This window comes from Ursus americanus, chromosome 11 (assembly GCF_024610735.1).
Source record: "Ursus americanus isolate L20-20 chromosome 11, mUrsAme1.1.p, whole genome shotgun sequence".
Classification (NCBI taxonomy): Eukaryota; Metazoa; Chordata; class Mammalia; order Carnivora; family Ursidae; genus Ursus; species Ursus americanus.
The window spans coordinates 22,998,370-23,021,883 of NC_142137.1; the positions used below are offsets into that span (position 1 = coordinate 22,998,370).

A 23,514-nucleotide genomic window follows, 5' to 3' on the forward strand; every position below is an offset into this window, starting at 1 on the left:
ACGGTCTTCCTGGCCCCCATCTCCATGCAGACTCCATTTCCTCAGCACAGTTCAGAGAAGCTCTGAGCAAGGTCAGCACAGGCCTGGCTTTCACCCACGCTGTCACAGCGAAGGCTCACGGAAGGCCCAAGACACCTCCCCAGGCTTCTCATTACGGGGACCGGCTGCTCAATTCTCAAGGCCACCTTGGGATTTTTACCGGAAGAGGGTTACATATTTGCAGGTTGCTGCAAAGTAATATCCTTTGGATTTATTTACAGCGGTATGAGGACGGCAGCAGCTACTGACTTGGGCCCCGTAACTTATTTCTCTATTATAAGATAACAAAAGACCAAACTCTTTGGCAACCTTTACAGTCAAATTATTTTAACACGGCTGATACCAAAAGGGGAAAGAGACACAAACATATACCCTCTGAACACGAACATTATACCCTCAATCTAGAATACCTGCGTGACAAACAGAGTTCTAAAGGAGGGTGGGAATCTGTTTATGCGAGAAAATGCCACTGTGAAACATAGTATCTCCAATAACTGGGGTGCTCAGGCACTCAATTGTCAAAAACAATTTATTTTTATTTTTTTTAAATTTTATTTATTTATTCGACAGAGATAGAGACAGCCAGCGAGAGAGGGAACACAGCAGGGGGAGTGGGAGAGGAAGAAGCAGGCTCCTAGTAGAGGAGCCTGATGTGGGGCTCGATCCCGGAACGCCGGGATCACGCCCTGAGCCGAAGGCAGACGCTTAATGACTGCGCCACCCAGGTGTCCTGCCAAGAACAATTTAAAGCCATTTCCTAATCATATGCAAGCACAGTGACCCCTCAGAAAGTTCTTTTTGAAAATGCTCCCCAGTCACTCTTCACTAACATTCCTGAACATTTCTGAAGGGCACCTGTGAGAACACAGAGCTACAGAAAAACATGATCAATGGTCAGCTCACTGGGGATGTAGATGAGTCAATATCCAAAAACTGGGTGTGCCATGCGCTCAGCACAGAAGTTAACAAATGTTAAAGGGCTAATTAATGTTCTGAGCATATGTTCTCTGAATGGCAAAGCCTGTGTATGCTAGCAACCACAAATCAGTTATCACCAAGGTCAGAAAAATCTACACTAAATTAAAGAAAAAATCCTCACTCCCTCCACTTTAAGACATCTTGGTAAACCCAAAGAATTATTTAATTTTAACATTTATTTTCAGTTACCCAGCAAACTGCCTTTGGGATGTTCTTGTTGTTTCATATGCATTACTGTGGGTAAACCTCAGCAAAGTCCCTACTAAGCATAAGAAAACAGGAATCAAGATGATTTTTACTATTTTTGTACTATATGGTTTGCTTTCACCTATAAAATTGGACCTTTCTTCCAATTTATTGTCTTTTACGAAATGTGGAAACTGTCGATAATGGAGTTTATTCACAGTACACTCTGTTCACTGTTCTTTTTCAGGTCTATAAATTTTGTCTTTCATTTGGGGATGAAAAAAAAGCCAATCTCTCAGCTGGCTGGACAAAAATGAGATACTGAGAAACCAAAAAGTACACTTTGCTGCACTACGTATCATGCACATTCCACTGCGGTGCAAACACTATTCCATCCACAAACGACAAAAGGCAGCCCATTGCACGGGATACTGAGGGCGTGCTTCCCTGCTTGAATTTGCTGTGACATTATGAAATTAACCTGCCGCGAGAAGGCAAAGGCAGTCTCCAAACGAGGTTGGTGGTAAAACTGGTCAGGAGTCTCCTGGGCAACTAGGGATTATGGAAGCACCCACCCTCCTGTGAAGACCTCCTCCTCCAGCCCAGTCAGGGTGGTCTTCAACACTGCAGCTCTGACTGGCTGCACCCTGCCCTTGCTCACGGACAGAACACCCTGGCGGTGTCTGACCTTTCAGATCTGTATGTCTCAACTTTCTGTAAATTTCCCAGGGTCAATGCCTTGTGTCCAGAAATCCTCTGTATGCAAACAGTACCAGCAGCATTGAAGGTCAGGTCATACTTGTTGACAGACTAAATTTACCACTTCCCTATTACTTCACATTTGTTTAAAATGAAACACATTACTAATTATAAAGGTAGACAGATTTTTTCAGGTAAATCACTTATCATCAAACTTATTTTATGAATGTAATTTCTAATGTTCAGTATTTCAGCTTCTTTTTAAAGAGAGGGGCACGGAGGTTCTAATCCATATTATGCGGACGTGTCATTCACCATAAAAAAAGAAAAAAGACAGGATTAGTCAACTGCAGGTTTGGTAACCCTATCTAAAACTGTATTTTTATATGTACCCCTGACTGTACGAAAAATGAACAGTTTTTCCAGGATCTGATTTTCAAAATTATATTCCTGACACAAATCAATTTTCTACCCGCAGCTGCAGTCAGGAATGGGTAAAGGTTATACAGTTTTGTTCTATGTCTGCCAGCAAAATACGATACCATATCCCTCCCACCCCCCAAACTCAAGATGCGCTGGGTCCTGCATGAATGTACCACATGCAAGAGTAGCCCTCTGACTTACTTAGCCTGTGTTTCTTTGACCTTCTCTTTCTCCTTGTCTTGGTCTATCTTACCAGCTACCCCACCAGGTAGGTGTACGTGGTCACGGCCACCATGAGTTGCACTGACCACTGACGCAGCATAATCTGTGCCGCAGTATTTGCTCCCAATGAAAACATGCCTCACAAAATGTTAAGAAGGAATCACAAACAGCCCAGAGGATCTTCTTTTTAAATCACATATGGAATAAATATAAACAGCAGGGTTAAGAGGAATCAAAAGTGACATTACACTAAAGTGAAAACAAAATATCTTTCCCCCCCAAAAATGCTGTGGTTTCTATTACACACCGCCAGGATGTTTTCCATTCGTGCATAAATCCCCCTCGAGGGCCTGCTTTTACAACGCTTAGGTCATTGTTGGCACACCACCGAGAACCTAATCAAAATGTGAGAACATGTGTCACGCTCACGGTCACGTCAAAGCTCTGCCAATGCACGTGAATCTAAACCACTGCGCGATGGAGTTTAAGTGAGACAAGTCCATGGTACTGTGGTATCAAAGAGCAGTTCAAAGGCACCCGTAAACGACCAAAGAATTCTGTTTTGGTAACTCCGTGCAAGAGCTCTGATGTGTATCGTCAACAGAAACTCCCCTAGTGGCATCATGCATCTCTGTCCACAGGCATAGCTCCACTTCCTAGAATCTGGAAATGAGGGGCAGTGCACTGAGATGCGGGATGCCATGTGCTCTGTCCAGTTACTATCCTGTCAAATATTTACCAGCTCTCTCCCTTTTTTCTTCCTTACCGCAGTAGTAGAAACAAAAGGTTGTTTTTGGGTAGCTCAACATCAGGGAAGTTTTCTTGGTGAGGTACAAGAACCAGGCACAGAGGAGTTCAGTTGTCCCATGATACAGACAATGGACATCACCCCAGCTTGTCTCTTCCCCGGTTAAATGTGGAGATGTCAGGCTACGTACGTGGTGGAGAGATGTCCACTCCGCCAAGCACTTGCTCAGCTGTAACATTTTATCTTTTCATTTATAAATGAAAACAATACATATTAGCTGTAACTACTTTCTCTGTGTATCACCATCAAGAATATTACTATTACCAGCATGGACAGGAACAGCTACTTGACAGGAGAAACAATTCCAACCACCCTCCCTGTGAGAAGAGTTACTTCCCGGTAAGCAGCTGCCTTCCTGGCATTATTATAGGTGCCTCTCCCTCACCCAAACCCCAGAGATAACTGCAGACTTGAGCACTAATTATTTGTGGGAAGCTGGAAAGGAGAAGACAATAATGTGTTTTTTTAAAATAGAGCTGAATGGCTACACAGTAGAGATGAGATGACAGGGGGTCTTTCTTAGGTGATTGTCCAATTCTAGGGCAGCCAAGGCCTCGCCCTTCAGGGCAGAGGAGGGACAGTCAGTGGGTACTGCTTGGGCATCCCTGGTGTTACTGATGGGGGAGGCGATGGCGTGTATGAGCACACCCTGGCCCCAGGGCTGCTGAGGCGAAGACTAGACGTAGGCCCTGGGGAGGTCACATGTGACATTTGAACGGACAAATTTTCAATACATGGAGAAAAGGGCTAACAGCAAAGAACAACAGCCTAAAAATGATTTTTAAAGTCTAATACAGGACTAGGGTGATTTAGCGAACCATGTAAGCGCCAGACGGGCTATTGGCTCCCACAGGATCTCTCTCGAGGCAATAGCTCACCTTGAAAATGAAAGCAGCAGCAAGCCAAAATAGATAGAGAAGACTAACAGTCTGTTACATTTATTTCTAATATTGATTGAAAAAGTGGATTACATTCTATGTGCCAGACACTTAATATATATCATGTCATACAACACTATAGGAATCCTGTAAAATAGATACCATGTCTATTTTACAGCTAAAAAAAACTTGTAGTAGAAAGGTTAAATGACTCACCCAATGTCACCCAATAAGTATATGCACATTTCAGGCCTGACAGAGCTTCATGACAAAGCTCCCTATGCACCTGAGAACATTTGGATTTTATAAGTACTTTTTAATATAGACCAGGGAACAACAAACTTTTTCTTAGAGGGGCAAATACTAAGTAGTTTAGACTTAGTGGGCCAAATAGGCTATATAGGCCCTGTTGCACCCACCCTATTAATGCACCAAGACACCATGTAAACAGATGGGCATGGCTGTTCTCCCACAAAACCAGAGGCCAGTTCACCAACTCCTGATCTAGAGCAAGCGGTGAGAGGCTGCAGCCCTGGGCCGGATCTGGCCCACCATGGGTTTCTGTAAACAACACTTTATTTATGACCTAGATCTCGCCATCATCCAGACCACTTCTAGACAGGTGAAGGGTAACTCAACAAGCTATCAAGTAATGCCCTGGTTTCACAGAGACGGAAGCATCCAGCTCTTTGCTCTACACTTCCTTCACAGTGTTTGGATTCCTAATCTGTGGTCTGTGTGGTCCGGCCCTCCACGGGGGAGAGCCCTGATAAACACCTGGTACCTCCAGTGACCTCTCATTGCAAAGGAACATTCTACGTCCTCAATCAATAAATGATTCAGTTTCTGGGAGACTCAATGCCTTTGGGGAGCGGGAAAAACAAAAATGGAGAATCTTAACCTGGAAGGACGGGTGGCCAGAGGTGGAGCTTGTGGTGCCATGACAATTCATCAGGCCATTCATGCTAATATTTTATGGAGTGCCTCGTCTGTGCCAGGCACAAGTACATGTGATCGTCAGATGAGAAAGATGGACTCGCAGCCCTGGACTTTGTGTACGGCAGATCTGTGTGTTACTTGGGCCGTCACAGGCCCTGGGCTAGCCCATAACCCTCTCCAGCAAGCAGACAAACGGTGCCGCTTTGACAGCTCCTGCAGTAGGATCCCCCCACAGGGGACCCCGGTTTCTGGTCAAGAGCAGCAGCTATGGGAGAAGCTGCGCGCTCTAGCAGGGCGGGACCGTGCCCGACTCTGTGCCCGGCTCTGTGCCCAGGGACAGCAGGAGCACCAAAAACCCCTGTTGTCTGCATTACCGAGCATTCCCTCCACGGCTCCTGACAAACTAGGGTGGCGACGGCCCGGCCTGGAGGTCAGGTTTTCTAACCCTCGTAACTGCTCCGTACCTGGACTGTCTGGTAATCGGAAGCATCGATCCCTTTCACGGTAACCTCTCGGAAGACTCTTGGCTCCAGTTCCTCTTTGGTGAGGTCACAGTGATAAATGATACCTAGAAGGAAGCGGAAGTCCTGGTTTAGTCCACGAACTCACTTGATACAAGGAGGACTAGGATCACACAGCACCACCGGACGCCACAAAGAGCAAGAGAGGAGCATCAGTGAGGGACCTAGGTATTCTCTGAGGCCGGTAAGGGTTACCGCACCAAGAGTGCTTAGAACAGTCTGGTGCGTGGGGTGCTACGTGAGTGTTCACCCCTCATCATCACTACCACATGCAGTCTTCCTTTTTACAACTGTAATCTGCGAGGACATTTTAGAAGATTCCACGGCATTCTGTGAGTATGAGAAGAGGTAGAAAAATGTCACAGTGGAAACTTAACAGGCTTCCCTATGCCAGGTCACTTAGGAGTGCAGGTCAAAGGACATGGGAAACTCTATGTAGGGCCATTTCACTGGCAAGGTGAGTACGATGAAAAACTCAAATGATTTGCCCAAAGTCAACAAGCAGTCAGGGGCTCTTGATGGGAACTCTGGGGCTCCAGATACCTGACACCCACCTGTCCACTGACACACATGTGGACAGCAATCAGGGACCCAATTTGATCAGGTACCATTTTAGAGTTGCTTTTAAAATTTTGGTTATCCCATTAACTGTGCACAACACAAATTAATGAATATACACCAAGAATGCCAGCTTATTTAATCACTAATTAAAATTCCATTTCCTGCATTTAATGCTATTACACTCTAACACTTAAAAACTCAATCAAAGAAACAATAAGTAAGATGAGTCGTTACTATTCGGAAACAATGACACTGGGGTGGTTTATGAAACAGAATTAGTCATCCAGAATGGCTGGTGTGGAAACAACCCTCCCACACAATACTTAAAACATATGCTGTCAAATACATGAAAAATCGATTTGGTGATCCTAATACTTGCTAGAAAACTAGAAACCAAACGGTACTCCCACAGGGCACATTCAAATTGATTGATCACGTATTTTGATGGTGGCTTGCTTTCTTCTCACCTCCTCTGTGCGTGTACTTTATTGACAGATGAGAAACAGTACTCTGCACCCCCAATGGCAAAGAGCAAGATGTTTACATTCATTGATAGTACGACTGTTGATCCCTATGAATGTCATCGCAAGTCTCATGCTTACAGACAAATTATTTTAAGGTACTATAACAGGAAGTATGATTAATACTGACAGAAGATAAGTAACATGACCAAAGTATTGGCTTTCCTAGTTTAAAGTCATACTTGGCTATCTATTGAAATATAAATATGTCTTTATACATCAAGTAGTTCCAAACTACACTCTGGGCATACATTTTTTTTGGGGGGGTGGCATACATTCTAATGTACCGGATATACTGAGTATTATTCTTGTGTAGCTGAATGTAATCTCGAGGGTGAGGCTATTTTCAGAGATATGTTAATTTCTGAAAAGTTTCTTGATCAGTATTGCTCCCCTTCCTCAAAACACACAAAAGATCTAAATCCTTATTAAAAAAAAAAAAGAAAAGAAAAGAAAAGAAAAAAACCAAGCCTGAATGACCAAACAACAAAAAAGACTGCAGACCAAGCATGTGCCGTTCAAGCCCGACTCTCCCTGGAACCACTGCAGCCTGAACCACAGTGAATGGCAAACGACCAGGCAGCCAGGACTCCCACCTCTGAAGGTGCTGGGTCAATGACCTTGGACAAGTCGCCAAAGTAGCAGAATACAAATTCCTCTGTGAAAGACAATGAATAGGAAATGTACTCTAAATGCCTGTTTATCTGCAAAAACTAAGACATCACATCCTCTAACGGTAGAATAAAACAAGTAGGCAACAGGGTCTCGGTACCGTTCAGAGAAAGGGTGCCAAGAACATGACTTCTTCTCTTCTGCCCTGTGTTAAAGTGGCAGGTGGGGGAGGCTGGGTTAAACCTGAACGTACCGGCGCTTAATACGTTTGATCAATACTTTCTCTTTGCACATCCATCTGGGTTAGCCTCCATGAGCCCACTGCACATTCACATACTGAGAATCCCTATTGGCTGATGAGGTTTGTGTCCTGATTCCCCTTGGTAAGTCCAAGGGAGGTGGAGTTTGGAGAAAACATCATAGAATCATCCCTGGAGAGGACTGGTTAGGTGATCTCTAGCAAATGAATTTCCACGTTTAGGGGTAAAAGAGAGAATTGGGTTATGGAAGTCCCTTAAGGCCAGAGGAGGTGTCTGGACTTGAGGACATGGGTCTCCTGATGAAAGCAGTGGTTTAACAAACCCATTTGAGTAACAGGAAGGAGGCAGGGATGATCAGCACATATATTCCCAATAATCGAAAATAAATTTAAAGAGGTAAAAGAAATGGAAGTGGGAGTTAAGAGGAACGGGACACTCTGGGAGAAACTGTGAAAGAAAAATCAAAGGATCTGAAAAACTGGATATATACAGAGAAGGCAAAAAAATTTTTTTCTAAAAGATGATCCATATAGACCCACCTGTATAGGGTGGGTTTTAATGTTATTAAAAGAAAAAAACACAAATGGAAACTAAAACAAGTCTTAAAAATGTTTGCACTCCTTGGTATTTACACAAAGGAGCTGAAAAGTTATGTCCACACAAAAATCTGCACACGGATGTTTATAGCAGCTTTATTCGTAACTGCTAAAACTGGGAAGCTTCCAAGATGTCCTTCAGAAGATGGATGTGTAAATAAATCTTGGTACATCCAGACAATGGGGTATTATTTAGGGCTAAAAGAAATAAGCTATTGAGCCCATGAAAAGACATGGAGGAAACTTAAATGCCTAGTACTAAGTCAAAGAAGCCAGTATGAAAAGTCTACATGCTGCATGAATCCACCCATATGACATTCTGGAGAAAGACAAGCTGTGGCAACAGTAAACAGATCAGTGGTTGCCAGGGGTTGAGGGGAGGGGAGGGGTGAATAGGGGGAGCACAGAGGATTTTTAGGGCAGTGAAAATATTCCATAGGATACTATAATGATGGATACATGTCATTATAAATTTGTCCAAACCCATAGAAGGTCCAACAGCATTTGACTATAATGCGAACTAGGGACTCTGGGTGATTACGATGTGTCAATGTAGGTTCATCAATTGGAACAACTGTCCCACGCTGGTGGGGGATGCTGATAATGAGGGAGGCGGTGATGCGGGGGCAGGGGTATACCGGAAATTTCTGGTATCTTCCCGATATTGCTGTGAACCTAAAACTGCTCTAAAAAATTAAGCCTTAAATTTTTCTTTCTTTCTTTCTTTCTTTCTTTCTTTCTTTCTTTCTTTCTTTCTTTCTTTCTTTCTTTCTTTCTTTCTTTCTTTCTTTCTTTCTTTCTTTCTTTCTTTCTTTCTTTCTTTCCTTCCTTCCTTCCTTCCTTCCTTCCTTCCTTCCTTCCTTCCTTCCTTTCTTTCTTTTTTTTTTTTTTTTGCCTTTCCCAAACAGTCTGGCAAAGGCTTCTTTGCTCATCCCTGTTTCCCAGAGCCATGCACCTGGGACTTGCTATACTGGATTATTACAAGGTGCAAGTCTGTCTGGAGCTAACCTTAGACAACCCTCTGAGGCTCCATGAATACAGAATTAATCAGCTCAGTCACTAAGTGGTTTGGGCCACAGGGAGTAAGTGCATCGTGTTCCAAATTGCTCTGGCTGCTCACTGTCTCCCAAGTTTGACTCAAGGTATAAAAGTCCTAAATAGCTTGGGCTCAAGACACATAGCCTTCACTGGGTGCCTCCATGGGAAACAAAGTCAGCGGGCGCCCACGGGCCAGATCCACCACATGTTCTAAACAGCTGGAGCTGTAGTTATTTTCGGCCCTGAGCCTTTACTTATAATTTAGTATCTCTGTTGTTTACCACGGTAGCAGACAGCTAATTTTCAGAGGCCAGGGAAAGACAGCCTCTGGTATGTATGTGCGTGGATGTATATACACATGCCGACAGTTCTCGCTTTCGAGACCCAGTTTAATGCTCTGACGGCTGTTTTTACTCTGGACCAGAAGGCCTGAGACCAGAAGCCCTGTTCTCTGGTTTTAGACATCAAAAATTGCATTAGGGAGAAAAGAGAAAAGATGGAGGCAAAATGAGTAAGACAAGACAAAGGGGAAGAACAAAGCATTATGACAACAAATTAAAGCTTGTTCAGAAACTGCCCGGCGGTACAGAACTTTTCAACTTTTCAAACTTCACAGACATAATAGTCACAGCTAGTGTTTCACTGCCTGGCATGGAACCCATCCCTTTACACGAGGTCAGTGAGCCCTTTCTTGCCCAGGTAATGATGAGCTTGTTCCTGAAATAAATGGTCACATGGACTCATTGAAGGAGGTTACAGGCCTTCGGGGACTCTGGCTTTTATTAAGAATGGTTGAGTCACCCCTACCCCGTTCTCATTGCCCTTTATCCATTTAAACTGTTTAAGCTATGGGATTTTTAAAGCAGAAATTCTGGCACCAATGTAAGTTGGGGAAATAAATGGTAAACCCCCACAGCAGTGGGTTGAGAATAATAATCTGGAAGAAATGGATTTTCCTTGGTTCCTGTCCACTGGCTGCCCCTGTACCCCAGGGCAGAAGGGGTGTGGCACAGGACACCCCAACATGGGATTCCTGACCTGTCAGTTTCTGACTCCTGGCACTGGGCCTGGTTTCCACATGGCTCTGAGCACTTCCCCAGCCCCCCTGGATCCTCTGAAAGACACATGGGAAAGTAGAGCTTGCTGGTGTTCCGGGTCTACCATCAGACCTACTTACAGAAGAACATCACTCTTTTGGTTTCAATAACGCTGACAAGCAAGCTGTCATACCGATAAGATTCCTCATGGTTGCCTGCTCTGTGACTCTCAGGCACGCGCGTGCGCACACACACACACACACACACACATACACGAAAGTAGACAATGTATCGCTGCCACGTGGCCGAAACCCATGACGAAAGAGCCACTTGGGCACCTGCCTAGCTCTCTCCCCTACGTCTGCTGACTGTGCCAGGGGCCGCACGATGGCCACAAAGCCGGACGGCACAAAAGGGCTATGAAGGAGCTTGAAAAACAAACGAGGAAAGTGCAGAAATATTTTCAGGCAGATTGCTTTTAAGATGGGGTCTGCTCGGTCAACTGCAAGCTGCCAACTAAGCCAGGCTCCTGGGACAAATCAGAGTATCTGTGTGGCTTTGCCTACAACAAAACCCGGGCAGCCAAGTGGAGAAGCAGGAAAAACTAAAACAGCAAAATGAATGTGACCAACTGAAAAAAAGTTGAAAAGAGAACTATGTTTACTTTGGGGAAAACTAACCTATACCATGGAGCACAGCATTGTAACTTATAAGGACTTTTTTCTTTCCTTTTCACTTGAATCAAGTGACACATTTGTTTCTATAGGACATAAGACGACACTTTTAGAATTATATTTTAATTCAGTTCACAATAGCACAAATTATTCTCAGTCCGTTTTAGAAAACAGGTTTTTCATGTCAGATGGGACTACAGATTTTTCTTTAATGCTTTTAGTTACTCTGCACTATGTGTATCCTGACCTGCACAGACTGAAGGCTGAATCTCTGGTTCTACGTGTTCATACTAGTTTTTTAAACCAACCTAGAACACCAGTTGGTCCTGTCCCCAGAACAGAGACGCAGGATATAAGATGAATGAGTGTGCCGTTTTAGGCATTCCCATTTCCCTGAGTTCTAAGCATCTGTTTTACTGTTTTATTCCCATTATGTAATTCTTGCTATAATACAGCATATGGGATTTTCCATAACACAGCATTCCATTTCCATTTCCCAAAAGAAACCCAAACATTCGTCTGATTTTTAAGCTGAGTAACACTGGTGAAAAGACTCTCACCTGGAGATAAAAAGGAAGTAAACTGATAGAAGATTTCGGTGTCCTTCTTCTGACCACTGTACCCCACCACGCTGCCGACCTCCAGTGGGAAGGTCTTGAGGAGAGCACCAGTGGCCAGGTCGTGAAGTTGCAGAATGTTCCTCACGTCGTGAAGGTAGCATAACACCAAAAAGTTAGACCTCACGCAAGCTACCCATTCTGAAAAGGTAAGGACAGATAAAAGCTAACGTAGCTCTGAAAGTAGTGAAAAGCATACGTTGAACAATGGTTCTTCAGCTCTCCATTGTGTTATGCAGTAATGAGACTTGCGAAGTGATTTTATAACTAGATGTAATCGTTCATCTAGTGCCAGTGTATTCCTTTAATAAATTCCTTTAATAAATTGTTACTGTCATGTCCAGAGGAAACAAAATATTCTACAAAATATTTTGTGATACAAATAATCCTGTCTACTTATTTTGTGCCCAGTATCATGGTATAGGAGGGAGAACCATGTCTGTTCGGGCTGTTTTTCCAACAAAAATATATTACGCCCCAGGTATGTGCCAGATACCCTGCAAGGTGCTAGAGAAACAAGCAGGCAGATGATGTCACTTCTGCCCTTAAGACACAATCATATAAAAATACAAGCAGTAACATGTAAGCGAAGGTAACTGAGAGGCTGGTTGGGGACCCCAAACACACAAGAGCCCTTAAGCAAGAACTGAACTACATCTTAACAGGGGTGTGAGGTGACGGGTGCCTAGGGCGGTGTCAGAGACAGGACAGCTCTCTGGGGGAATGAGGTGGTGCGAGGACAGGCAACTCAAGGAAGGACAGCCAGAGCTGGGAAAGGAGAGAGAGAAAAGGAATATGAACGACCAGCAGGGAGGGAGGGAGACTGGTTAAGAGAACAAGTGAGACATCCATTTTCAAGAAGAAAAAAGCTACTCAGTGTGGGGTGGGTGGAGAGGGTGGTGGTTTGCAGGGGGTTTGGTGAGCGGGACAGGGGAGGTTAGTCCTCACTTAGCCATTACAGGGGAGTTACCGTCTGGACAGAAGGATAACGTAAATATAGAGGATAGCGATGAAGGCTACAGAACAATGGAGGTCTATGGAAGGATGGAGGGGAGACGAGGAAGAACACTACTGCCATTATTAGCCAGTCAAATCAAATCAAGCTGGAACAACGTCTAGGGAGGGAAGAAAAGAAACCCATTTCCCAAGAAAAATCATCAGGATGTGGTAACCATGGGGTTATGGGCAGTAAGGCAGAGATAGGAGTCCTCCTCAACTCCCAAGGTTGCAACGATGTCAGGAATAGTGCTGTCAGTGACAGAGCCAGGACAGGAGGTGAGCGGGCGGATGGGGAGAGGAGAAAACAGAAGGGCAGGCCCCTGGCCCCGAGCTGGCGTGCACAGGATCGGCCTGAGGTAAGGACAGCACCCCCTCCTCTAAGGGAGCGATGCTATAGTAAGTGGAAGGACAGGGGAGCAGGTAATCTAGCTCAAACATGTGGAGAAGACAAGCTTTTCATGCTGTGGGGTATGGTGGTGGTGGGTTCTTGACACTTATTCTTACAACCCAAGAAACTAGCGGTTCGTGCTTCTAAGATGATTAATTATCAATATGAACAAGATACTGGCCAGAGGGAACTCTCGAGGATCACCCGGGGTCTCAACGGTGCTAGGTTGTTTGGGTTACCTTAGCAAGCTTTTCTGCCAAGAGGACGGAAGAACTCTTACATCTAAAAGTAATTTGCTCATCGTCCAATACAATTTTTTTTAAAGTGCCTCAGTCAAGCAATATATTTCAGGTGGCCTTCATGTTTTAAAGAAAGTACAGGGGAAAACTGAAGCAAATTATTTCTGTCAAAGAATAATCACTCCGTGTTAACTATGAGCACGTCAGAATTTTAAAACAGACAGAGTGAATAAGATAAAGACAAGGTGATCTGCAGACTGTCATTAACAAAAGCGCTCACTTCATGGCTGTACTTTATGACTCACCTCTAGTTTTTATTCTCGCAGGGCATTCTGCGCTAATGATACATAGCAAATTCAACAGCGCTTCTCTTTGCAGTGATGCGTTCTAGTCAATACTGAAGGTTTCCTCTTTCTAGTCTAAAGAACTTATAACCTTATAGAAGGAAGATAGTAAAAATATATCACTCCCCCCCCCCCAAAAAAATCTTCAAGCATTGATCTACATCTCATTCTATCTACAAGTGAAAGAGATTGTCACCTTAAGACATAAGTGAAACCACTTCTTTGGGACTTTAAAAGGCAGAAAACTCACATGTCTGGGGAAGTATTTCTGTCTCTCATAGCTCCCTATACGAGGATCACTGACGCAACCTGACTTGCTCCTGAAAAACACCCAGGGCATCTACACGAAGACTTACGCTGCTAAAGGCTCGCTTGGACCCACCAAATGTGAAGTCAATTCATGGACCCACCAAATGTGAAGGCACTTAGGAAGCATTCACTAAATGCTGGCTCTTACCATCCTTGAGGGGACGTTCTGTCTCAGTTGAGACAGAAGCCATCAGGCTACCAAAGTCACTACAAACCAGATTCCTCTGGTTTAAAGCAAATGGCCAAAACCCTGTTCCTTGGCTCATGGATCCCTCATCCAAATATAAATGAGGGTCAGGGGGTGAATGAGAATTTTGAGGAGGCAGGTGGAGGAATTTTCTTGAAGAGAGCCCCTGTCATGTTCCAGGTCCCCCTTCCCCCCAGGGAGAACCTCAGCTTATGAAAGAGCCAAACCTGAGAAGCTAAAAGGACTATGACTGAACATCTAGAAGCCAGGAGAAGGGCCTGGGGTGCGCTGCTGCCTCAGAGTTCCAGATGTGGGTTTTGCAGGAAAGAGCAGGCATGGGGTTGTCTTGGGTCCTATCCAATAGAACTGTCCAGGAGGATGCAGAGACCTCAGTACAGAAGAAGTGGTGGAGTGCAGCCAGATGCCCAAGGGCTGAGGAGAATCTCAAGCCAACACCCAGAGGAGTGCTTCCTCTAGGGCCAAGGGAACTGCAGAAGCAAGGGCCCAGCAGAAAGCCCTCCCTGAGACAATCATCTGTCTGTCCTTTCCCTTCTAGCAAGGCCAGGTTTAATGTACCAAGCACAGGGGATACTGCCTTGAGCCAAGGGAGAAAGAGTCCCTTACTTTTCCAGGACATGAACCTGGACCTGTCTGACTCCAATACGTTTGCTTTAATTCACAGAAAAACACATTAAGAACTGCTTTATCAGAGACAGGGCCACTCTGCAGATCCCAAAAGGAATTATTTTCCTAATTTTCTATCTTCTACCTTCACAATTTGGGATGGCCCTAGATTCTACCCTATTCAACCCATGAGCAGAAGCTCACCTCCAACAAGTAAACTCTTCATTGGCTTAAAGGTACTGGACTCTCCCTTTGTATAAAAAACGGTAACAAAGTTAGCGACCTTATTCTAATCAAATTAGCTTTCAGGCAATGAATAATTTATAAAGCAGCATATCATTTCTGGAAAATCACAGAGAAAATGAATAAGAGGGAACTTGAGGGCACTCTGAAACAATGCTACAGGGAGGTTCTCCAGAGGTTAATGTAGCTCACTGCAGTGAGCTTCAGTGGCACCTGACAACAGTCTCTTCTCTTCTCCAACAAGAGGACTGTGAATCCACCCTGAGATCTACAACAGGTGTAATACAAACAGCCAAAGGTTATTCAAAAGCTAAAAGGAAGGATTCTGATCTAAATGCTTTAAAAAATCAAATGTCAGTGATGATTATCAAATAATAACTACACAGAGAGGGACTGATATCAAAACAACAGCAAACTACCTTTGAAAGCCTGGATTCATACTCTACAATTTTTATGAAGACCCTGCATGACATCGTACTAACGACACAGATGTCATCCAGTAAATATCTGGTCGTGCCATTCACACACTTCACTCTCCATGACTGAAGGCTGAAGACTCTTTACCTTGTAACCAGTCACCAGAGAATGAGAGTTGTACCAATTTGATGGCCTTCTCACCAAAAACAAGAGCACACAGTGGTCAAGTAGCATGTAATCTTACCTAAGACATCTTTCTCGTGCTCAGGAACAAGCACTTTCCACTTCGACTCCTCCGGATCCGTGAAGTCGATGTTGATCAGGCGATAATTGGGCGAATGGCGATTTGTCTTGAACGTGAACACTGTCCCCTCATTGGTCACATAGTCATATTCTCCTTCAAAGTTGTCGATCAGTTTTACCCACTTCAGGATTCCTGGTGAGAGACCAAGCATCCCTGTCACCTCTCCTGCGTTGAAAGTGGTGTGGTGTATTTATGTGTAGGGAAGGGAGGGTAGGTCTTTTCTGTCCATGGAACACAAAGCAGACACAGTATTTGGAAGATCTAAGGCTTGAGAAAGAGCAAGGAAAAGTGCAGGTGAATTTTAAGGTTTTTAAAAATGTGAAGAATTCTTCTCCTGAAAAACCCAGCAATGAAGGAGACTAAAGGACCTCTCCTCTCAGCACTCTGCCCCATGTAATCTGGGAAATCCTCTTCTACCTGAGTGTGTGTCAAATCTCAGCACTTCCTGCTACCTCAACTGCCACCACACCATTCCACATCTTCATCATTCGTCTCTGGGTCTCTGGTAGTGGTTCTCCCCTGGGGCTGATTTTACATGTGCGCGCGCACGCACACACACACGCGACACACATATGTACACACACACACACACACACACACACACCCAGGGTTGATTTCACATTAAATGTCACTTATAAAAATAAAAAATATAAATTAAAAAAAAAAACCACTGGGAAGACATCTATTTCACAATGTGACCGACACAGATGTTCAGAGAACATTTCAAAAGTTTTATAAACAAATGGGCTCTATGATTTCTAAACTACTGAAAGACAATGCCAGACCTTGGCTATTCTCGAATTAATCCCCTACCTTAAATTTCTCAGTGAAACTGCTACATTAATTTGGATAGTTCATATATTCCTTAAATCTTTCAAGGAGATTTTACATTACCTCATTCATCTCCATACCATAATATCTTTATTTGATTTTTTGTTGAATTAAATTTATCAAGAAAAATATACTCCCATGGTAGAAAGAGAGGTTTTTCTGTGAGATGTAACTGAATTAAAACCCCTGCTCCACTGCTCAGTTGTGTGACCTTGAGCAATCTCTTTATCCTCCACTAAGCTTCATTTTCTCAACTGTAAGCTAGCAAGAATAAGTGTATTCAAAAATTATTATAAAGTGACTACTAATACCTACCCCACAACAAAAACTCAACAAATATTGTTTTAAAACGAAGGACTAAGCGAAATAAGTCAAGCAGAGAAAGACAATTATCATATGGCTTCACTCATTTATGGAACATAAGAAGTAGGAAGATCAGTAGGAGAAGAAAGGGAAGAAGAAAGGGGGGGGGGTAAACCGAAGGGGGAATGAACCATGAGAGACTATGGACTCTGGGAAACAAACCGAGGGCTTCAGAGGGGAGGGGGGTGGGGGAATGGGATAGGCTGGTGATGGGTAGTAAGGAGGGCACATATTGCATGGTGCACTGGGTGTTATACGCAAGTAATGAATCATGGAACATCACATCAAAAACTAGGGATGTAGTGTATGGTGACTAACATAATATAATAAAAAATTATTTAAAAAAATAGAGCAGGGATCAAATTATATATATTAATATATAAAATTACATTTCTTTTATAAATTGTATATAAATTAAATTTTATATACTTTAAAAAAATAAAACGAATGACTAGAATTAAAACTAATAAGATAAGCAGTGCCAGCATAACCACTTAGAAAACATGGGACGAGGAGGGCCCTCTCTTACAGTAGAAGCAAAATTAATACTTAGGAATGCACTTAACATGAAATGTGGAATCTATACGAAGAAAGTGCTAATATTTTCCTAAGGAATCCTAAAAGCAACAACAAAAAACCCTGAATAACTGGAAACACATACCATATCTCTAAATGGGAAGACTCAGTATTTTAAGGGTGTAAATAATCCCAAAGGAAATCTAAAAATCTAACATAATTCCAATCAAAATTCAAATGAGAGTTTTAGGGAATTGGCAACATCATTCTAAAGTTCATTTGAAAGAATATGCACGTAAAGATACTCAATACATTTTTCATAATAGAATGAGGAGAGGGGCACCTGGGTGGCTCAGTCAGTTGAGTGTCTGCCTTCGGCTCAGGTCATGATCCCAGGGTTCTGGGATCGAGCCCTGCCTCGGGCTCCCTGTGCAGCGGGGAGTCTGCTTCTCCTTCTCCCTCTGCCGGAGCCCTGCTTGTGCTCTCTCTCTCAAATAAACAAAATCTTAAAAAAAAAAAAAAAATAACAGAATGAAGAGGACCTTTTTGCACTATGATGTTCTGAATGAGCCCCCCTCCTCCTGAAGGTAATCATCATCCTGATTTTTACACTAATTATTTCATTTTCCTTTGTTCTTTTCCTGCTTTAATATGCATCCATAAACACTAGAGTCTAATTTTGCCTTATTCTTGAATTTCACGTACAGTGAAGCCATACAACATGTATTCTTTCATGTCTGACTCCTTTCACATGACACTATGTTTGTGAGACTGCTCATTCTCTGGTTATTGTTAGTGACTTTTGGCTGAATCCTGCTCAAAGAACACACTCTGTATGTATGACTTCCATTTTTTAAAATTTGCTGAGAAAAACTTTATAGCCTAATTATTTTTCCTTTAATGACTTTTAAATATTCCTGTATGTTTCTGCATATTTTGCAGCTTTCGTGTATGATATGCTAAGCATATCTATTAAGTCATCTGTTAATCACATTGTTCAAATCCATGTATTTACTGATTTGGGGAGCCATTTTTTTCTATCAGTCACAGAAAATTTCTGTTAAAATGTTCCTCTATGACTGTAGATTTATTTTTACTTGTATTTCTATTAAATTGTTCTCTGTATTTTGAAATCATGCTGTTCAATATACATAATTAGAATGGTTAAATAAAACTGAACCTTTTAATGGTTATGAAGTTTTATCTTTAGCAATGCTTTTTACTTTAAAGTCTACTTTGATATTTAGACAGCTATGTGATTTTCATGGTAACATGGGCCAGTTATCCTCTGCAAAATGGTCCCAATTGTCTTATTATTTCTGAAAAGATTTTCTCTTTTCCAGGTCTCTTAACCATTCATGCTTTCTACTTCTTGGTGGGCTACATTCTAGGTAATTTCTTTATATCCATATTCTAATTCATTAATTCTCTCTTCAGCTGTGTCTAATTTCTTCAACCTAATAACTGAGTTTTTAAATGTTAATAACCATATTCCCTATTTGTAGAAATTCTACTGAGTCTTCTTCCAATCTGGTCATTCTTTACAATATGTTGTTTCCTGCTTATACTTCCAAGCTTCTTGGTTATTTTTTGGTAAAAGCAGCATCACATTGTTTATTTTTAAAAGTATATTTAATGTACTTATTTTACATTAGGAAGTGGTAAGTCCACTCTCTGCTTCAGTTGCCCTATTTCTCGTGCTGGTGATTTTGTCTGATTTGTCATTTTTTTTTTTTTAAATTTGAGATTTTTGACTGTGAAATGATTTCCCTTAAAACATTATCTGTGGCAATTCGTGGAGGCCTGAGTTAAAATGGTGCTCCTCTAGAGAAGATTTCTATTTGGCTTCCACTTGCATATTGGGAGGCAACCAATCTGGGAGCCCTTTAAATTAAATTCTTGGCATGAGGATTTTTGGACCTCAGAGGGACAATCCAGACAACCTGTACCCATGTCAGTCTTTCTCATGTTTTAGGAGCATTTACATCCTGCAGCTCCCTCTCCCTCACTAGTGTGAAGGTAAAGGCAGGCAGGTTTTCTTCCTCTCTCTCCCTAGCCCCCCCAGGTTTATTTCTTTTTTCTTTTCTTTTCTTTTCTCTTCTTTTCTTTTTCTTTTCAAGACTCTATTTATTTATTTGACAGAGAGAGACAGCCAGAGAGAGAGAGGGAACACAAGCAGGGGGAGTAGGAGAGGAAGAAGCAGGCTCCCAGCAGAAGAGCCCGATGCGGGGCTCGATCCCATAAAGCCGAGATCACACCCTGAGCCAAAGGCAGAAGCCCAACGACTGAGTCACCCAGGCGCCCCCCCCCCCGGTTTATTTCTTAATCACCATTACATTGAGCCTATCCCTTATTAGACTTTCTAACATGGAGAACCAGAGGCTTTATCCTCCATCCCCCTTGCCCTGGGTGGCCATCAGTTGGGAACTCAATCCCCAAAGCCCAGCAGGAACATTCCAGAACAATCCAGGATTCCTGCTTTCACTTTGTCTTTGGTCTCTATGGTTTCTCTTTTTTTGTGTGTGCCAACTTAGCAATATATTTAGAAAGAAACTTTATAAACTTTTTATGGCATTTCAATTGGGAGGTTACTCAGAATATATAATCTCCTAAACTCCCTCAAAGAGAAATCCTTACAATTCATTTTTATAAAGGTTAAGCTGTGCATTGAAGTTACAATTTTTTTTTTCAGTGACAAACTGCTAATCTCAAAAGCAGGTGACCACTCAAAGATAACTTCATTTTAATTTACATAAAACAATGCTTTAAAAGGGAAAAAAACCCAAAAACTATTCCTTAGAAAAGTAAATAAGTAAAAAATTAGCGGGTAATGCAAAAATTGCAGATAATCAGGAAGGTACATTTGTTTATAGTAAGAATGATGAGTCACAATTTTCTGGACTATGACATTTGTAGACACAGAGTTTTGGTTCAGGAAAATGTCAGATTCCTTAAATGTTCCCCTGACAATAAAACATTTCCTGATGTGCAACCTTTATTTCTCAAAGTAACCATCTTACGGTTTCTGTCTGAAAAGGTCTTGCAGCCATTGTAGTGATATTTATTATGACCCTAGCCACCCCACCCCAACAGAAAAAGTCACTGAAATATCTACCAAAGGCACAGTAGAAATTTCCTTCAATATCTCTATGTAATCAGGTGAGCCTGAAGATGTGGCACATTTGTTTTAAATAATCAAGGGTCCAATGAACACCGAAACAACAGAGTTTGTGGTTGTTATCTACCATCAAATTCTGGAGTATTAACCTTAGTCATTAATAAATAGTGCAAGTCATAAATTCATTCAAATTTAGGTATGTGGCTATCCTCATACAAATGTGGTTCAAAGTACTGGCCCCCAAGGGGCAGGATGTTTAAAATGGAGCTCATGAAATCCTTCTGCTCTCCTGAAACCCTTGCTCCTCAGGGCTCTGGCACAAAATAACTCAAGAGAAATGGTATTTCAGTTGAACAATGGGGCTTACTCAGTTCTGCTACTCACAAGTCAGAACACTATTGATTTAAATGGAAAATAGAAAAATTACTTTTAAAAAAGAGACATGGCTTAACTCCCAAACCATCTCACTTTTTGCCAACCCTTTCTTAGATTCTTTTCTCTGTAAGTGGCATTATTCACTCTGAAGCCAGCAGAATTCAATCCCCACACTTCTCCACATTAAAGTTAAAATTACTTTTTATAGACCTGATTCTTGGTGGGAAAATGATTTGTTTACTGAGTGAAGATTAGCTTAAAATAAGTCATCTTATGCTTTCCCTAGAGCAAAGTCATTACTTTTATTGCTTTCTTTGAAAATGCACAGAATTAACTATGTTTCATAGAAAATGTTTTGCAAGCTCTCCAGCAACAGGAGCTAAAAAGTGCTTTTATACTTTATGAAACCCTATGTAACAACAATAAACAAGTGGAAAGTGTGGTCTTGCTCTAAAACTGAAGGGGCAGAAGGTGGCTGTTCTCCTCGGCCTAACGCCTTCCTTCCATCCCCCTGCCTCACAGGGACGGTTAGAATACAGGCTTGGGACTTCCAACTGACCTGAGTCTGAATCTTTACATCAGGAAAGCCAACTGCCCTCACCATCCCCAGCTTCCTGGGGATAACAGCATGTGCTCCTCTGAGGCCGCTTGAGAAGACTACACGAATTATACACGCTCTTAGCGCAGAATTTGGCACACAGAAAATGTTAAATAGTCAATACTTACTACTATTCCAAATAATCCCAGCATTCTTCAAGTGACAAAAATAAGCTAAATGTGACTTCTGAACAGCATGATTTGCTAATAGTGAACTTTAAAATCTAATTTCCATCTGTCACAGCACACAGCTATTTTCCTAGAAAAAGCCCTTAAAATCACTCATTTTAAAATTAGTAAAAATACTAATTTTATCACTATTACTTATTTTACTTCAAAATTAATGTTTTGCTTCTTTCTTATGCCATCTTTTGATGTTCCAGTTCTTTTTGCTTTTCTTGCTTTCCCACTAGGAAACACACACTATTTTCTAATAACTCCCTGCCTCTCACAGACGCCCTCCTCGCCTGATGGTCTGGCTCTTCACACTCAGCTGATCTTGCTAAGCTTTGGACAACTCATTTGCTTAAAGTTTCTCAAATGTTTATCTCCCCCTTTCCATTCCACCCCCAAAAGACACCCCAGCCCCACAAGGCATGAACCATGGAGTCACTATGGTCCCAGCTACCTAGAAACAAGAGGTGTGCCCTGTGTTAGCCAGAGCTGGCTAAAGGAACAATCTAAGTGTCTGACAAATACTGAGCTTCCTTTTATTGTTACATGTAACATGGAGTGCAGATGAATTTCTCATTCAGAAGAAAGCCAATTTTCATTAATGACACAGAAGCTCTAAAATAACATGCTGAGTGCTGGAAACTTCATCGGTCTAAGAGGATCGAACTTTCAGCAAAAAAGGAAAAAGCACAGAGACAGGTCAGTGAAAGTCCGGATGATGTAAGGATAAGCTGGCATTTCCTTTATGAAGATCAATTATGTCAGCACCATCTGTCTTCTCTGCCAAATGTTTCATTAATGCTGCAATAGGAGCAAAGACCACGCCGGGCCTGCGTTAAGGACGGCGACGCTGGTGCCAAAGCGAGTTACGTTACTAACAAGGATTTTAGGCACTGATAGTTCTTTTCACTTAATAACTGCTTCCTAAGGATTCTACTTAAAAACCTCTAACACAAGTGTAAATTCATTCAGAATTGGGCCAAATGGTCAGCATCTCTTTTGCTGGTATTCACCTTAAAAAATAAGAAAGTCTCTGATCTTTCACAGAAAAAAAATGAAAAAAAACAAAAAGAGAGGGAACAAAAGAAAGAAAACAGAGGGGAGAGGGAGGGAGTTGAGTGTTGTGGAACTCCGGAGCTGTCCTACCTCTGAGCCTGGGCTTGTGCGCCAGGCCGCGGCACTGCTGCGCCCTGAAGTCGCGCACGGCGATCTCACAGCTACTGCCCAGCAGGCGGGGAGCACGCCAGGGCAGGAGTGACAGCACGGAATGGGCCATGGCTACACGTGTGCTTCGTAACTAAGCAGATAACACTTACGTAATCCTGCATTTTAGACTGAAACTTATAAATTATTTGTTGACAGCGTGAAGATGACAGAAGAAACTGAATTTAAATTTTAAAGTTGTAGTCTCATACTTTTCCAATAAAACTATTTAGAAATGTACGTTAAATATTTATGTTGAACACTAAGATAAATATGTCTAAGAGAATGTTGAAAACCATCATTTATATTTTCAGGGTATAAATTAAATTTTAATGAAATTTTTTAAAGTCCACATATTTGAAAAAAGAACAGATCTAAGGCCTGATATTTAACTGTAATGTAGAAAATATGTGAAAATTTATTCCCCATTAAGTTGATATGAGGTAACTTTATATACCGTTGACCCTTGAACAGCACAAGGGTTACGGACACCCACACCCCCGCATAGTAAAAAATCCACATATAACTTTTAACTCCCTCAAAACTTTACTACTAGCCCACTGTTGACTGGAAGCCTTACTGATAACATAGCCAGTCAATTAACCATATTTTGTATGTTATATGTATTTATATACGGTATCCTTACAATAACATAAGCTACAGGAAAGTGAACA

At 42.2% G+C, this 23,514-nt stretch overlaps 1 protein-coding gene across 4 annotated transcripts in view; it reads right to left on the minus strand.

Annotated features, from left to right (window-relative positions):
• Nucleotides 1–23,514, minus strand: part of PREP (prolyl endopeptidase) — a 111,776-nt gene that overhangs the window by 36,393 nt on the left and 51,869 nt on the right. For 3 of the 4 annotated variants that reach the window (XM_045806974.2, XM_087865346.1, XM_045806976.2), the window contains exons 8-10: nucleotides 15,604–15,795; nucleotides 11,553–11,750; nucleotides 5,637–5,740 (exon numbers count right to left, since the gene is read on the minus strand). In XM_045806974.2, the coding sequence (XP_045662930.1) occupies nucleotides 5,637–5,740; nucleotides 11,553–11,750; nucleotides 15,604–15,795 (494 nt within the window). The remainder of the gene's footprint in view (nucleotides 1–5,636; nucleotides 5,741–11,552; nucleotides 11,751–15,603; nucleotides 15,796–23,514) is intronic. The other variant, XM_045806975.2, reaches the window with a different exon arrangement.